The 17,913-nt window shown below is 39.3% G+C and overlaps 1 protein-coding gene, 1 long non-coding RNA gene, 1 other non-coding gene and 1 pseudogene across 4 annotated transcripts; 1 reads left to right on the top strand and 3 right to left on the bottom strand.

Moving 5' to 3' along the window:
• Positions 1–2,490: 2,490 nt before the first annotated feature.
• Positions 2,491–2,597, bottom strand: LOC147948143 (small nucleolar RNA R71). The gene has a single exon (XR_015586105.1). It is a non-coding gene; the product is annotated as a small nucleolar RNA R71 (small nucleolar RNA).
• A 6,570-nt stretch (positions 2,598–9,167) lies between these two features.
• LOC147948142 (uncharacterized) lies at positions 9,168–10,064 on the top strand. The gene has a single exon (XM_087493254.1). The coding sequence runs from the start codon at positions 9,168–9,170 to the stop codon at positions 10,062–10,064; it is 897 nt and encodes a 298-aa protein (XP_087349380.1).
• Positions 10,065–13,453: 3,389 nt separating this feature from the next.
• Positions 13,454–14,811, bottom strand: LOC104747388 (protein CHROMATIN REMODELING 35 pseudogene; annotated as a pseudogene).
• Positions 14,812–16,385: 1,574 nt separating this feature from the next.
• Positions 16,386–17,867, bottom strand: LOC104715264 (uncharacterized). 2 transcript variants are annotated; one of them, XR_015573393.1, is made up of 3 exons: positions 17,571–17,867; positions 16,835–16,967; positions 16,386–16,703 (listed from the first exon to the last, which is right to left on the bottom strand). It is a non-coding gene; the product is annotated as an uncharacterized LOC104715264 (long non-coding RNA). The 2 variants fall into 2 exon arrangements; XR_755921.3 differs by having other exon boundaries at positions 16,386–16,709; positions 17,571–17,849.
• Between the last annotated feature and the right edge of the window lie 46 nt (positions 17,868–17,913).

Here is a 17,913-nt window from a genome sequence, read left to right as displayed (position 1 = left end):
ATTTAGATAGACTTGAATAGAATTAGGAGTTATCTAGTTCTATAATCCTAATAAGAATAGGAATAAGTAAAAGCATCTATATATATCAATTGTTGAGTTGTGACATTGATATGAGATTAAGAGAGAGCTTCAGGAGTGTTTAAGTTTTGAGAGGATATTTTTGATATGTCTATATTTTGTCTCCTTTTAGCATATGTTTATCATGCATTTAGCTAGGACAACTGATTGTTTTGCAACATTTTCTAGTCTTTTCTATACACTTTGTATGTCTAGGTAGTTCTTGCATCATCCTTGCATACATTGTGCATTTTGAAGTATTCCAGGTATCTAGGAGACGTTGGGAACACATCGCTCAGCATCGCCGTTCGAGTCGCTGTTCGACGTCGTTCGAGTCACCCACTCGAGCAACACCTTGACCGTCGATAGAGTCGCCATTCGAGTCGTCCTTCGAGCCATCGGTCGGGGGATTCAGATTTCGATGTCTTCATCAAAGTTGTAGAGAATTGAGTCATCTTTCCAATGCCGTTTATTTCAAGCCAATCGGAGCTGTGGTTCAAAAGTTATCATCGTTTTAGTGGAAGCGTATACATCCAGCTTGAGTCATGCTGTCGTGCCGTTCGAGTCGTGCCGTTCGAGTCGCGCTGTCGTGCCGTTCGAGTCGCGCTACTCGAGCCAACGCCATCACTCACTCGAGCCATTACTCTTTCGCACATGTCAGGAAGACGTTCCATCTTACACGCTTGAGGAGATTCCCAAACCGACTCTTCATCTTGTTGTTTTAAGTTTTAGGGATTTTGTGTCTTTACTATAAATACGTTTTGTTAAGTCTTTGCGACATCATCTTAGTTTTTATCTCGTTTTTATTTTGTAAGGTTTCCCTAGCCACCAAAAACCGTTCTCAGACTTTGTATCCAGATATCTTTTAATACATTGAGTATTTGCATTTGATTTCTTCTACAAACTTGTTTATCTCATTTTTACCTATCTAAGAATGCTTGTTTCAATGTTTTCTGAGTTTGTATTGTTGATGATGATTTCCGGATCTGAGTAGTGCGTTAGTTCTTGAGGATGGGATAGATTAGGTGGAGGATCTTAGGATGTAGGGTGTTTAAGCTTGATTTGTATGATTCCCTTCTGGACTAGAGTTAGAATTACTAGTTTCTCTCTGATCAATTGGAACTAGGTTCGAGACATTTCCACACCCAAAAGGTGTTCGATGAAATGTCAGACCAACTAGTGCCAGAGACTTACGTTCCTAGCCTAAGAGATTAGTTGTCTAGGATGTTTGTTGACATGAATGAACTTGTTTGTCATGCCTACTCGACCACGTTTCTCTAGCAGAGCTAGGTATGGAAGTGGTTGAGTCTGAGTAGCTTTTACCAAGAGATTGGATTAGCTAAGTTGTGATGTTCATTGTTTAGGGATAGATTGCTTGTGGCATGTTAAACACTCTGTAGACTAGGATACTCCACCGACATCAATTACTCCCATCCTTAGGACGTTTATCTTTCTGATTTTTATTACATTCCCGAGACTATTTCGTTCCTCGTTTTCTTGTAGTTCATGCTTAGACTAGTTTAAGTTTCTATTCATTTCCGCTTCTTGTCATGCAATCTCATTTCTAGTTCTGTAACTCATTTTCGTTTTGCATTTTGACCATTCTAGGATTGTTAGACAAACACTCTTCTTGAATTGGCTTGACTTGTGATTGCTTGATTGCATCTTGATTGTTAGCAACATCTCATTTGGATTGACACCTTAAGTACTACAACACATAAGGTTAATTGAACCTACTAGGAGACACACAAAAATCTTAGTATCAATTTGGCGCCGTTGCCATTTGGGATTCGTTTTGCTACATTTGAGATTTCAAGTTTTGCAAGATTAAGTTCTGTTAAACTTATCATTCTGAGTACTGACTTGTTTTGGTTGTTTGCTTGTTTGTTTTGCATCTCAGGAACCTGTTGATTGCAGCATTGCATGCACACCAGATCAAGAGGACATCAGAATCTCCTCCCTGCTATCGACGACATCAATCGGTTACAAAGACCACAACAAGCTCGTCAATTCACTGATCATCCCGCACCAATCACTATGGAACAACCTAACGGACCAAATCCGAGATCGCGAAACATTGGTGCTGGCGATGCACCGAACACTCATACTCAGCGTGCTGGAATCGTCCCTCCCACCGTGCAGAACAACAACTTCGAAATCAAAAGTGGTCTGATCTCCATGATCCAAGGAAACAAGTTTCACGGGTTGCCTATGGAGGATCCACTCGACCACTTGGACGAGTTTGACCGTCTGTGCAGTCTCACTAAGATCAACGGCGTGAGTGAGGATGGTTACAAGTTACGCCTCTTTCCATTCTCCCTGGGAGACAAAGCTCATCAATGGGAGAAAAACGTTCCCAAGGGAACCATCAACACTTGGGACGAATGCAAGAAAGCTTTCTTGGCCAAGTTCTTCTCCAACTCTAGAACAGCATGTCTCAGGAATGATATCTCCAGTTTCACTCAGAAGAACTCAGAATCATTCTGCGAAACCTGGGAGCGTTTCAAGAGTTACCATAGCCAATGCCCACACCATGGATTCAGTAACGAGTCACTACTGAGCACTCTCTACCGTGGTGTACTTCCAAAGATATGCATGCTGCTTGACACTGCTTCAAATGGCAACTTCTTGAACAAAGACGTAGATGAAGGTTGGCAACTTGTCGAAAATCTCGCCCAGTCTGATGGCAACTACCATGACGACTATGATTGCACAGTTAGAGGAGATGCTGGCTCTGAGGAGAAGTACAAGAGAGACCTCAAGAATATCAATGAGAAGCTTGATCGCCTCTTGCTCAACAACCAAAAGAGCATCCACTTCGTATCTGAGGGTGAACATTTTCACGTCCAAGATGGGGAGGGTGAGCAGTCTGAGGAGATCAACTACGTCCAGAATCAAGGTGGATACAACAAGGGTTACAACCCCTATCAGACAAACCCCAATTTGTCTTACCGGAGCACCAACGTTGCAAATCCACAGGATCAGGTGTACCCTCCTCAGCAGCAACAACAAGGTCAAAAACAACCTTTTGTGCCTTACAATCAGGGATTCGTCCCTAAACAACAGTTTCAGCAAGGATACCAAGCTCCCTCAGGACCACCACCAGGATTCCGCCCTCAACCAGTTCAGCCTACTCCAACCCCAGATCAAGAAATGAAGCAAATGATGCAACAACTTCTTCAGGGTCAAGCTAGCGGATCTTTGGATACTGCTAAGAAGTTTGCTGAACTCAGTCAGCGAATGGAGTGTTCATACAATGATCTTAATGTCAAGTTTGAAGCTCTTAACTCGAAGCTGAAGTACATGGAAGGCAAGACTGCTTCTACCCCAACACCTGGCCAACTACCTGGAAAAGCAGTTCAAAACCCCAAGGACTATGCTACTATCCATGCTATCACCACCCAAGCTGTAGATGTACGGCTCACTGAGGACAATGAGAGTTTAGATGGGGAGGACTTTCTTCAAGATGAAGTTCAGATAAAAGATCCCGTCAAGGTGCTGAAGGATCCAATTAAGTCAGCCAAGCAATCTGATCCTCAAGCTACTAAAGAACCCGCTGTTCCCAAGGATAAACCTGTGAGATTCATTCCTCCACCATACAAGCCACCTTTACCATTTCCAGTGAGGTTTAAGAAGCAGCTTACTGAGAAATATAAAGCTCTGTTCGAAAAACAAGTCAAGGAAATTGAACTTAGGATGCCTTTGCTTGATGCATTTGCACTTGTGCCTCAATATCAAAAGTTTTTAACTGACTTGGTAACCGAAAAGACCAACGAGAAGGAGGAGATAGCTAAAGGAGCCCAAGCTAAGGCTCTGGAAGATGCGAGGGTAGTGCATGACATAGGAATGCAAGGCTGTTATTCAGAAGATGATTATCCCAAAGAAGCTAGAGGACCCTGGTTCTTTCACCTTTCCTTGTTCTCTAGGTCCATTGGCCTTCAAAAAGTGTCTATGCGACCTTTGGTGCTTCAGTAAGCCTCATGCCACTCTCTGTAGCTCAGAGGCTAGGATTCAACGAATACAAGTCATGTAACCTCCGCTTAATATTGGCTGATAGGACTACTAGATTGCCTCATGATCTATTAGAGAACCTGCCCATCAAAATTGGACAAGCTGAGATTCCTACTGACTTTGTGGTGCTGGGAATGGATGAAGAGCCTAAAGATCCACTAATCTTGGGAAGGCCTTTCTTAGCTACAGCTGGAGCAGTCATTGATGTCAAGAAGGGGATGATTGATCTCAATCTGGGTAAGAATTTCAAGATGAAATTTGATATCAAGGATGCTAAGAAGAAGCCAACTATTAATGGGCAGACCTTCGTGATTGAAGAGAAAGATCAGAAAGCTGGGTTTGACATCTTTGAGGGTGTCAATGAGGCAGAAACAAGAGTTTGGGTAACCAAAGAAAAAACTCGAAGGGGCACTCAACCGTGTTCCAACTCGAGTGCAGTTGTTGCTCTCCCTAAGCGTCATGACCTGCTTCCTAAACTTCACCAACCGCAAGAGACAAGTCCTCCCGCGCTTGATAGTTTGTCTGAACTCCAAACTACCAAGATTCTAGGGGATTCAGTGAGAGAGTTAACAGCTATGGTGAAGGAGATGAGTGGGCAAATCAAGAAGCTCCAAGGTACAATGAGAAGTTCTCCTGCAAGGAAATTAAGGTGGAGGTTTGGGATAATGAAGAAGAGCAGTTCATTTGTTGTTGAACCTGGGCAGAATGTTAAAGAGTATCTGGCTAGACAAGACATACCAGAGGGGAGCTCACCACCTCTCTATGACCCGCCCAAAGCATAAGGAGTATGCAAAGTCAAGCTAGAGACTTTAAACAAGCTCACTTGGGAGGAAGTCCCAAAGGTATCACTGTAAATATTTTTTAGGATCCTTGTGTTTTTGATTTTCGTTTTTAGTTTTATTGTGTTCAGGAATCTACAGAAGGGAGTACAAGCTCAACGCAAGTATCACTTCCATCGCTACCGTTCACCACCACTCGAGTCGGCACCGTGCGACTCTACCCATCCGGTGATCCCAGCTCGTTACACGACTCAACCGACACAACTCAATCCTCTGTTCCGAAGTATCCCACTCGAGTCGACCATATCCCACTCGACCGACAAGCTCAACACACGTCCCGTCATCGCTGCTGTTTGTCACCCACGACCAGTTCTGACTTGATCCTTCCGAAGCTTTAGTCGCAGTCCCGGAGAACAAACACGCATTTCTCACCCTTCGACTCGACCCTCGTTGTTACACAACACGAGCTGAACGACTCGACTACCGGATCATCCACCTCGCTCGAGTCAACGTGCGTACACTCGACCCACATCGACCTGCTCTCCACACGACCTGCACGAAGATCCACTCGCGTATGATCACGACGTTGCGACTCGACCGGACCATCTAACCCAAGTCGATAACATGCAGTATGACAAGCAGCCGAATAGTATCAGAACACGCAAGTGGTTGAGCAACAAGTCGACCAACCAGGTGAGAGCACTACTGCGGATCCCGAACACGATGAAGGACAGAGCCAGTACCACGCACCAACTCCTTGGGCGAGCTCCGACTCCTTCTTCTACTACTGAGGTACTCCTACCTTCCCTTGTATATACCATTTCATTTGTGCATTGTTTCTGTTGTGATTCTTAACTTCTCCTGCAAATTTTTCTTACACAGGAGACTGTGTAATTTAAGTTTGGGGGAGGGTTTGAGATGATGTATCTGATCGTGTTTTCTGTGATTCTTATTTCAAATTTTTGCATCATATCATGTTTGAATCTGCATTCATCTATTTGCATAGAAAAGCCATAAAAATTTGAAAAAAATCAAAAATTTCCACAAAAACAGAGTGTTCATGTAGTTTGCATTTGCATAATAGGATTGAGTCTAGTGTTGTTCATTTAGGAATGTTGCATTTAGCATAGGGGTTGATGATGATTGTAACCTTGTTAACATGCTGAATTCAATAGGATAGGATCCAGGCCCTTGTTATTAGTTCTTTGATGCATGTTGATTGAACTTGAAATGTAAGACTGAACCAGGTTTTGAATTCTCGAAATTGCATTCTAGTCTTGATTGAAGCCTGTTTTGAATTGACATCATTCCCTATCTACCTGAACCTAATCCTGACTTGCAATTATCATGTTATGCATTGAAGTTGAACTCATGGATACCACATACATACTTGGATTTTCTTTCTCCGTTTTACCACCCTTAATAATCCAATTAGCTGATTCCCATCTTTGGAACAGTTTCCCGCATCCTTAACCAACCATTCTTTCAAGCCAATTGTATTCTTGTGTGTGAGGTCTTTTCCGAGTTGAGCTTGTTAGAAAGTGTTAGGTTCTAGCCGACAAGAGTAGGATCCTGTGTAGTTCTAGTTCGCGCTATCCGGACTAGTAGGACTAGGTGAGAACTCGATTTTGGGCTTTGGGATTGGATTTGTTCTGAAAAAAGAAAGAAAAAAATGGGTAAAGTGTCTTTAGGAGGGGCAATGCGTTTTCAAGGTTTACAAGTCTAGTAAAGGATGTTGGTTGTGCAATGTAAAAAAATTATTGGTTCTGGGCATAGAAAGAGAAGTTTAGACAAGGAAGAAAAAAAAAAAGGCAAAACGCTTAAGAAGTCTAGAATTCTAAGAAGAAAAGAAAAAGAACCATAGTGATAAAAAGTTTCCCATCCGCTAGATTGAAATGAAGTAACCTCCTCCTAAGGCTAAGTTAAAATAATGAGAGCATGGGTTTTAGGAGAGATATCGACGAGGGATAGAGATAGGACCAACTTCTGGATTAGAAAGTTAGAGCTAAGTTTCCTTGGGACCTTTGGGTAGACGGGGCACTGCTCTTGTATGTATCAGTTGGTTTCAACTTTTAGCCTTCTCTTAAGCTCAACTCATTTTCGCGAGAGATCCCTGTTCTATATTGTTAAAACCACTTGCAAAGAAGACCAATTTTTGTCTCTACCGATTCACCCCAGCCAAATGAGTTTGATGACATTGCATAGCTTGATTCATGGTTCTTTGTTAATGAATGTTAAAGGGAATGATAGAAATGATGGCATGCGTAGACTAAGGTTCGAAATCGTTTCAGGTTGAGATGAGCTTGTCTAAATTTTTTAAATAGAGTTCCTTCACCATGCATCATAGAACTAAAAACAAGGACCTTGATTCTAACTACTCTATTCAGCATGTTTTAGGTTCTGAGACCCCATTTTCACACCTCTTCTCCATACGTTGTTCTTGATCGTTTGCTTGAGGGCAACCAAAGAATAAGTTTGGGGGAGTTAATATGTCTATATTTTGTCTCCTTTTAGCATATGTTTATCATGCATTTAGCTAGGACAACTGATTGTTTTGCAACATTTTCTAGTCTTTTCTATACAATTTGCATGTCTAGGTAGTTCTTGCATTGTCCTTGCATACATTGTGCATTTTGGAGTATTTCAGGTATCTAGGAGACGTTGGGAAAATATCGCTCAGCATCGCCGTTCGAGTCGCTGTTCGACGTCGTTTGAGTCACCCACTCGAGCAACACCTTGACCGTCGATCGAGTCGCCATTCGAGTCGTCCTTCGAGCCATCGGTCGGGGGATTCAGATTTCGACGTCTTCATCAAAGTTGTAGAGAATTGAGTCATCTTTCCAATGCCGTTTATTTCAAGCCAATCGGAGCTGTGGTTCAAAATTTATCATCGTTTTAGTGGAAGCGTATACATCCAGCTCGAGTCGCGCTGTCGTGCCGTTCGAGTCGTGCCGTTCGAGTCACGCTGTCATGCCATTCGAGTCGTGCCGTTCGAGTCGCAATGTCGTGTCGTTCGAGTCGTGCTGTTCGAGTCGCACTGTCGTGCCGTTCAAGTCGCGCTACTCGAGCCAACGCCATCAACGCACATGTCAGGAAGACGTTCCATCTTGCACGCTTCAGGAGATTCCCAAACCGACTCTTCATCTTGTCGTTTTAAGTTTTAGGGATTTTATGTCTTTACTATAAATATGTTTTGTTAAGTCTTTGCGACATCATCTTAGTTTTTATCTCATTTTTATTTTGTAAGGTTTCCTTAGCCACCAAAAACCGTTCTCAGACTTTGTATCCAGATATCTTTTAATACATTGAGTATTTGCATTTGATTCTTTACAAACTTGTTTTTCTCATTTTTACCTATCTAAGAATGCTTGTTTCAATGTTTTCTGAGTTTGTATTGTTGATGATGATTTCCGGATCTGAGTAGTGCGTTAGTTCTTGAGGATGGGATAGATTAGGTGGAGGATCTTAGGATGTAGGGTGTTTAAGCTTGATTTGTATGATTCCCTTCTGGACTAGAGTTAGATTTACTAGTTTCTCTCTGATCAATTGGAACTAGGTTCGAGTCATTTCCACACCCAAAAGGTGTTCGATGAAATGTCAGACCAACTAGTGCCAGAGACTTACGTTCCTAGCCTAAGAGATTAGTTGTCTAGGATGTTTGTTGACATGAATGAACTTGTTTGTCATGCCTGCTCGACCACATTTCTCTAGCGAGGGCTAGGTATGGAAGTGGTTGAGTCTGAATAGCTTTTACCAAGAGATTGGATTAGCTAAGTTGTGATGTTCATTGTTTAGGGATAGATTGCTTGTGGCATGTTAAACACTCTGTAGACTAGGATACTCCACCGACATCAATTACTCCCATCCTTAGGACGTTTATCTTTCTGATTTTTATTACATTCCCGAGACTATTTTGTTCCTCGTTTTCTTGTAGTTCATGCTTAGACTCGTTTAAGTTTCTATTCATTTCCGCTTCTTGTCATGCAATCTCGTTTCTAGTTCTGTAACTCATTTTCGTTTTACATTTTGACCATTCTAGGATTGTTAGACAAACACTCTTCTTGAATTGGCTTGACTTGTGATTGCTTGATTGCATCTTGATTGTTAGCAACATCTCATTTGGATTGACACCTTAAGTACTACAACACATAATGTTAATTGAACCTACTAGGAGACACACAAAAATCTTAGTATCAATTTTCTAAACACATAAATAAAGGAAGTTGTTCTTTATATTTTAAGTTTCTCTTTTAAACCTTTTATTTGGTATCAGAGCGAGGTAAGTTTGATCAATCCAAAGGATCGGATTTGATACAAACCATGAGTGAATTAGCAACTGGAACTCGTCCGAAGGATATGGACAAGTCGGTCTCCATTCAGTGCCCTCAACTCACCGCTACAAATTATACCGTATGGTCTATGAAGATGAAGGTGATTTTGAGAATACGGAAGGTTTGGGAGACAATAGAACCAGGTTCAACAGATGGAGAGAAGAATGATGTTGCGACTGCTTTGTTGTTACAGTCGATCCCAGAATCTCTAATATTACAAGTTGGTGATTTACCTTCACCAAAAGATATTTGGGACTCGATAAAATCTAGGAACATGGGAGCTGATCATGTCAAGGAGGCACGCTTGCAGACTCTGATGTCTGATTTCGAGAAGCTAAGGATGGGAGAATCAGACAAGGTTGATAGCTTTACAGGGAAGTTATCTGAAATTGCGACACAAGCAACGTCACTTGGACAGACGATTGATGAACCTAGGATGGTGAAGAAGCTATTAAACAGTGTGCCAAGGAATAAGTTTCTTCACCTTGTTGCCTCTCTAGAACAAGTATTGAATCTCAATACTACTAGCTTCCAAGAAATAGTTGGAAGACTCAAAGCTTATGAAGAGAGAATACAAGGAGAAGAAAAGCAAGAAGAAAACCAAGGGAAATTGTTGTTCAGTAACTCCAATGACTATCAGCCGCAGTCGACCTACAACTCGAATTCTAACAATTTTCGAGGTCGAGGTTGTGGTCGAGGAGGAAGAGGCTACAGAGGTCGTGGTAGAGGACGAGGCAGAGGAAGGTTTAATGGACAAGATCGAACTGATTGCCACACAAATCAGAACCAAACTCAAGAGAAGAAAGAAAAGTCTATAACCTGTTTTAGATGCGACAAGGTCGGACATTATGCTTCTGCTTGTCCCGAGAAGTTTCAAAAGTTGTAGGAAGCAAATAAGGTCGAAACAGAGGAAACAGAGAAGGCTGATCAGACCCTGTATATGCATGAAGTTGTCTTCTTGAATGAAAATAAGCTTATCCCTAAGAACTATAGTAAAGAAGAAGGTATGTGGTATTAAGACAATGGAGCGTCTAATCACATGACTGGTCATGAGACGTATTTTTCTGAACTTAACAAGAACATAAAAGGAAAAGTTAAATTCGGTGATGGATCATGTGTGGAGATTAAAGGAAAAGGTTCAATATTATTTGAAAGCAAGAATGGAGAAGAGATTCTGGTATCTGGTATATATTTTATCCCTGACCTCAAGAGCAACATACTAAGTCTAGGACAAGCAACTGAGATAGGTTGCGATGTTCGAATGAGAAGAGACTATCTGACAGTTCATGACCCAAGTGATAGACTTCTGGTTAGAGTCATGCGTTCTGCAAATCAACTGTATAAGATCAGTCTCAAGATAGGAAGACCGACATCATTGCTATCTCGCCTTGAGGACAACACCTGGAAGTGGCACGCAAGACTTGGTCACATTAGTTTCAAAACGATTAAGGCAATGTATCTGCAGAAAATGGTTCTCGGTTTAACTGATGTGAGAGATGAAAAGTTACTATGTGAATCCTGTTTAGTTGGCAAGCAGACATGACATGTATTTCCGAAAGCCACTCAGTTTCGAGCCTCTAAACCACTTGAACTACTACATGCGGATCTGTGTGGTCCAATTTCTCCTGCAACACTCACAAATAACAGGTACGTTTTTGTGATTATTGATGACTACTCAAGGTACATGTGGTCTATTTTGATAAAGGAGAAGAGAGAAGCTTTTGGAAGCTTCAAAGGTTTTAAGAATGTAGTAGAGAAAGAGCTTGGAAGTCTTATCAAGACCCTGAGAACTGGTAGAGGGGGAGAGTTTACATCAAGAGAGTTTAATGATTTCTGTGTTTATGCTGGGATTTCAAGACATTTAACGGCTCCTTACACCCCTCAACAAAATAGTGTGGTAGAGAGGAGAAACAGAACTCTAATGGAGATGACAAGAAGTCTTCTTAAAGGTATGGAGGTTCCTAACTATCTTTGGGGAGAAGGAGTTCGTCATGCTACATATTTGATAAACAGGGTGCCTACCAAAGCTCTTAACAACATGACACCATATGAGAAATTGCGAGGAAGAAAGCCAAATATCGAGCACTTAAGGGTATTTGGTTGTGTTTCGTTTGCAAAGATTGACAATGCACTCCTAAAGAAGCTTGATGATAGGTCACAACCACTACTACATCTCAGGATTGAACCAGGATCTAAGGCTTACAGGCTGTTTAATCCTTCTACTCGAAGAATTATTGTAAGCCGTGATGTAGTCTTTAGTGAAAAGGATAAGTGGTCTTGGAGTTCATCAAAAGATGAAACTAATAGGGAACCTGGAATGTTTCACATGCGATGGGGCAATGTTGAGGATGCTGGAGAAGGTCTCGTTGTAACAGAAAACAATGCAGAGGATGCAGGGGGTGATGAAACAGAGAGTGTTACATCACAAGAGAATATAGACGATCATAAGGGTGATGTCCTACAAGAGATTCAGCAGCAGCCTTTAAAGAGGACTACTCGTCAGTCTCATAAGCCAAAACGGTTCAAAGACTATGTCATGTTAGCGACAATCAAGAGTGAGACACTTCTGTTATTGATAAACAATGAACCAAGATATTACAAGGAAGCTAAAGATCAACAAGTATGGAGAATTGCGTGCAGAGAGGAAATAGATTCCATCAACAAAAACAAGACATGGAATCTTGTTGATAGGCCAAGAGGAGTGAAGGTAATTGGTCTTTAGTGGGTTTTTAAAATTAAAAGGAATGCTGATGGTTCTATAAGCAAACACAAAGCCAGGCTTGTGGCAAAGGGTTATGTGCAAGAGAGTGGTGTAGATTTTGGTGAAGCATTCGCTCCAGTGGCACGCTTAGAGACCATTCGACTCTTGATTGCTTTAGCTGCGACAGATGGATGGGAAATCCATCACTTGGATGTGAAGACAGCCTTCTTACACGGTGAACTAAAGGAGGACGTGTACGTAGATCAGCCTGAAGGTTTTGAGATCAAAGGTGAAGAGCACAAGGTCTATAAATTGTCAAAAGCTTTGTATGGCCTGAGACAGGCTCCTCGAGCTTGGAATACAAAGCTGGACCAGATCTTGAAAGAGATGGGTTTCAAGATATGTGTTAAAGAAACCTCTGTGTATCGGAGATCAATTGATAAGGATCTACTCTTAGTTGCGGTGTATGTTGACGACTTGTTCGTGACAGGAAACAATCTTATGGCTATAATCGAGTTCAAGAAGGGTATGTCTACAAAGTTTGAGATGACAGACCTTGGTAAACTTACGTATTACCTTGGTATTGAAGTGAAACAAGAAAAAGATGGGATTACTATCAAGCAAGAAGGATATGCGAGAAGGATATTACTAGAGGCTGGATTAGAAAGCTGCAATCCGACCTTGATACCGATGGAGTTCGGACTGCATGTGTCAAAATCCCTCGATGAAGCTTAGATTAATTCCACTCGTTATAGAAGATTTGTTGGCTGATTAAGGTATTTGGTACACACTCGCCCCGACCTTGCGTTTGCTGTTGGAATTATTAGCAGGTATATGCAGAGTCCACGCAAGTCGCATGGTGAAGTCATGAAGCAAATCCTGCGTTATCTTAGAGGAACAGCTTCATACGGACTGAAGTACAAGCGAGGAGGATCAAAGGAGCTTGTAGGATTCAGTGACAGTAGTCACAATGTTGATCAGGATGATGGGAGGAGCACAACTGGTCATGTGTTCTTCTTTGGAAGCACCCCTGTTACTTGGTGTTCGTAGAAACAGGACACTGTTGCGATGTCATCATGTGAGGCCGAGTTTATGGCTGCAACAGAGGGAGCTAAGCAAGCGATTTGGCTTCAGGATCTCTTAAGTGAAGTTACAGGATGGAGAAGCAAGCAGATCATGTTGTATGTCGTCAACAAAGCTGCTATTGCTCTCGCAAGGAACCATGTATTTCACGGTAAGAGCAAACACATTCACAAGGGATTTCACTTCATTCGTGAATGTGTTGAGAGGGAGCTCATTTACGTTGATCACATCCCTGGAGCTGATCAGAAGGCAGATATATTGACAAAGGCATTAGCAAGGATTCAGTTTGTGGAGATGAGAAGCTTGTTAGGAGTTTATGATGTTACAAAAGAAGATTCAAAGCTTAAGAGGGAGATTGTTGGATAAGCTTTGAACCTTAAGGCCCAAGTTATTCTTACAAAGGACTGTTAAGAATAAGAGAGAAGATTTAGATAGACTTGAATAGAATTAGGAGTTATCTAGTTCTATAATCCTAATAAGAATAGGAATAAGTAAGAGCCTCTATATATATCAATTGTTGAGTTGTGACATTGATATGAGATTAAGAGAGAGCTTTAGGAGTGTTTAGTTTTGAGAGGATATTTTCTAAACACATAAATAAAGGAAGTTGTTCTTTATATTTGAAGTTTCTCTTTTAAACCTTTTAGTCTTCCCATCAAACCATATTCCAGAAATTATCTCCTTTCCAGCTGCGATTCTGTCTTGGTCTTCTTCTGAAGTGTCTGCATGCAGCCACCAGCCTATAGGAAAAAACTTCTTTTTGCTGTCCTGCATGATACGCCAGCTCTATGGCTTGTCTAGCCATACAAGGGTTGGCGATGATGTCGAGCATTTAAACCCTTGTTGCACCCGTGAGATTGATATGCTCATTACACGCTTTGATCGATGCAAAGAAGATTTTGGCATCATGTGAGTTGTTGAACTGATGAACTGAGACTTGTCGAGCAGAAAGGCTGGTATCACCTTTAATCATGAAAGTTTCTTTGCTGTCTTTCCAACCATTAATCTGAGCCACGAGTCTTTGGAGGAATATCAGTGGGATGACATATTGGCTTACTACAAGAATCTTCTCATAATTTGTATAATCGCATAACTTAACTAGACCCGTGAAGAATTTTGTTTTAACGCCATCTGCTACGTCAATACTTTTGACAATCTCATCTATCTCATCCTCATTTGGGGCAGGAAGACCTTTTACCCGGTCCGAGAAGGTACATAGCACCGGGTGAAGCGTGATTCCACTCAGGGTGGAGTATGTTTTGCAACCCTTCCCTTTCGAGTTTTTTTCAATATCCCATGCTGACTTTTGGCTTGACGTCGGTTTTAAGACCACCGTAAAGTTCATGAATCGCGGAACTTCAAGAAGAAACTGTCCTTGGTGATTGTAGATAACCTTGTTTGTCAACATTTTCAGTTCAGTTAAGTAACCAATCTTGTCGCCGTGATCCCAATCTTGACGAAGTAAAGCATCTTCCAGTTTATCAAACAAGGGCATCTTCAAATCTATTGGAAGTCCATCAGTGTTGGAATCAACGTTCAAGATTCTTCTGATTTTTTCCCCAGCTTTGTTGTGCTTCAGACACTCAGGAAAGGCAACATCAAGAATATTAAAAACCTCCTTCATGCTGTTTTGATATAGAGTCCCAGTAAGTAAAATCTTACTTGGCGTCTTGATAAGCGCAACAAACTTAAGAAAACTCATCATCTCATTCATAGGGTCAGTTCCTCTATCGAAAATAACGAGTGAAGAAATGTTTATGAGAAGATCTCTACAAAGATATGCAGCTTCTATACCATTGTTATCAGAAACTATATTGGAAAAATGTTTGGCGCCTAAGAAGATAATCCTAGAAAGAGGGTGGGCCTATGGACTCGGATTGGATATGGGACTACTGAAAATTGCCAGTCGGAACGTTACAGTAAGAGATTTTGTATAGAGTGTAATAATATACTGAAATGACTATATTGACTTGGAAGTTAGAAGAAAAAACGTGAAAACAAAATGTAACGCTTATCACAAATATTTACTTACAATTTTTTTTCTTTAAACGTCCAATACATGTTCCAGTTACCTGGCCTAAAAAAAATATACAAAGACAAAATGTAACGCTTATCACAAATGGAGATTTAAACTTATTGAAATTCTTGTTTATTTTCTAATTTCTAGTTTAATGAAATTTTCTTAAATAATTTTCTTCTAAAATTTATATCAACTTTATATTATTTCTTCATGCATCAGAAAAAATAATTATAACGATTTTTCAAAATTTAGATCAAATTTTTGCGGTTATTTTAGTTTTCATATATTTAAAAGGAAAGTGTTTGTAGTAAACTGAAAACTTGAATTTGGGTTTACTCATATTCATTTTAGACACACACATAATACAAAAGTAAATATTCAATTGTAAAAGATTTTGTATCTAGTGTAATATGTCATAAAAAATATAGGCGTTATATTTACATTTTGTCTGTCTTCATATACCAAAGAAAGAAAAGTTTTTCTACAAGGGAAGCAAAAAAAATGTGTCTTAAACTTAGAAGTTAGAAGAAAAGAAGTGAAGACAAAATATAACGTTTATCAAAAATAAACATTTACTTACAATTTTATCTTTTTCTTAAATCGGCCAATGCATGTTACAATTAGCTGGCATCCAATACACGTTTTTTTTCTTTTGTATAAAACTATTTTTTATTCCAGCTACTTACAACATGCATAAGACGTTTCAAGAGAAGATAAGAGTTACATTTACATTTTGTCTTCAAATATTCTCAATTTGTGATAAGCGTTACATTTTGTCTTCATATATTGTTTATGCCAGCTAATTGTAACATGCATTGGCCGATTTAAGAAAAAGATAAAATTGTAAGTAAATGTCTATTTTTGATAAGCGTTACATTTTGTCTTCAATTCTTTTCTTCTAACTTCCAAGTCTAAGACACATTTTTTTGCTTCCCTTGTAATAAAAACTTTTCTTTCTTTGGTATATGAAGACAGACAAAGTGTAAATATAACACCTATATTTTTTATGACATATTACACTAGATACAAAATCTGTTACAATTGAATATTTACTTTTGTATTATGTGTGTGTCCAAAATGAATATGAGTAAACCCAAATTCATATTTTCAGTTTATTACAAACATTTTCCTAGTTTAAATATAAGAAAACTAAAATAGCTGCAAAAATTTGATCTAAATTTTGAGAAATCGTTATAATTATTTTTTTCTGATGTATGAAGAAATAATATAAAGTTGATATAAATTTTAGAAGAAAAATATTTAAGAAATTTTCATTAAACTAGAAATTAGAAAATAAGCAAGAATTTCAATAAGTTTAAATCTACATTTGTAATAAGCGTTACGTTTTGTCTTCATATATTTTTTTAGGCCAGCTAATTAGAACATGCATTGGACGTTTAAAGAATTGTAAGTAAATGTTTATTTATGATAAGCGTTACATTTTGTTTTCACGTCTTTTCTTCTAACTTCCAAGTCAACATAGTCATTTCAGTATATTATTATACTCGATACAAAATATCTTACTGTAATGTTCCGACTGCCAATTTTCAGTAGCCCCATTTTCAATTCCAGTCTATAGGCCTACCCTCCTTCTAGGATTATCTTCTTAGGCGCCAAACAATTTTCCAATATAGTTGTTGATAACAATGGTAAAGAAGCTGCATATCTTTGTAGAGATCTTCTCATAAACATTCCTTCACTCGTTATTTTTGATAGAGGAACTGACCCTAGGAATGAGATGATGAGTTTTCTTAAGTTTTTTTGCGCTTATCTAGACGCCAAATAAGATTTTACTTACTGGGACACTATATCAAAACAGCATGAAGGAGGTTTTTAATATTCTTGATGTTACCTTTCCTGAGTTTCTGAAGCACAACAAAGCTGGGGAAAAAATCAGAAGATTCTTGAACGTTGATTCCAACACTGATGGACTTCCAATGGATTTGAAGATGCCCTTGTTTGATAAACTGGAAGATGCTTTACTTCTTCAAGATTCGGATCACAATGACAAGATTGGTTACTTAACTGAACTGATAATGTTGACAAACAAGGTTATCTACAATCACCAAGGACAGTTTCTTCTTGAAGTTCCTTGGTGATTGTAGATATCCTTGTTTGTCAACATTGAGAGTTTCTTCTTAAAATGGTATTTACATAGTGTTATGTTCGACGTTATCACTAATCCTTGTATAACTCAACATGTCATATAACTGACTTATAAACTTATAGTAGAGAAAGAAGAAACACCATTTTCTTTTGATATGTAAAATTCAAGACTCCACATTTATGATAAAAGAAGAAAAAAAAACCTACTTGGTCAAATATACTATAGATCGTTTGTGAAAGACATGAATTGGCGACAAATAAAGAAGAAGAGATGAACTTATAAAGAGTTAAGTTGATTGATAAGTTGCATCAATTTCTGGTGAGTACGTATTTGAAGCAATTGTTTATCAAAAGTAGTGATGTTTGATTGATTTGCAATTTATTAGCTTAATCAATTTGTTTAATTTAAAGAATTTATAATCGTTCATACTCTAATAAAAAATAACTCAAATTACTATATAAAATCAACAATTATAACTAACCTTTAGTGTGTGACATAGATTTCACCCATCATATGAGAAGATATAGGATAGTAATCATCGGAAGTTTTCTGATGACAGAACCGGCTTTAATTCCCGTAAATCCAAATTTTGGAACTTATCTCTCTAACGACCGGAATTCAATGTTTCTTTTGAGAGTGTTTACATAACTTTTCTATCTTGGCTTCTCAATTTTTTTTTTGGGAGCAATGCGACAACCCTTAAAGCGCCGATGGGAGAACTCCTCGATGCAGTTTTGACAGAGAGAAAAAGACTTGTTTTGTTTTAGTTGTTATCTATATCATATATGATGTGTTTATATAAAATAAAATAAAGAAAACAAAAA

The sequence above is a fragment of the Camelina sativa genome, chromosome 2 (genome assembly GCF_030686135.1).
Source record: "Camelina sativa cultivar CO46 ecotype springtype chromosome 2, ASM3068613v1".
NCBI lineage: Eukaryota > Viridiplantae > Streptophyta > Magnoliopsida > Brassicales > Brassicaceae > Camelina > Camelina sativa.
Note: the sequence above shows the minus strand (reverse complement) of the source record. Positions and strands in the feature narration are given on the sequence as shown.

What these genes read in the sequence shown, in the direction of transcription:
- LOC147948142 (XM_087493254.1), top strand. Translation starts at nt 9,168, where the DNA reads ATGAGTGAATTAGCAACTGGAACTCGTCCGAAGGATATGGACAAGTCG.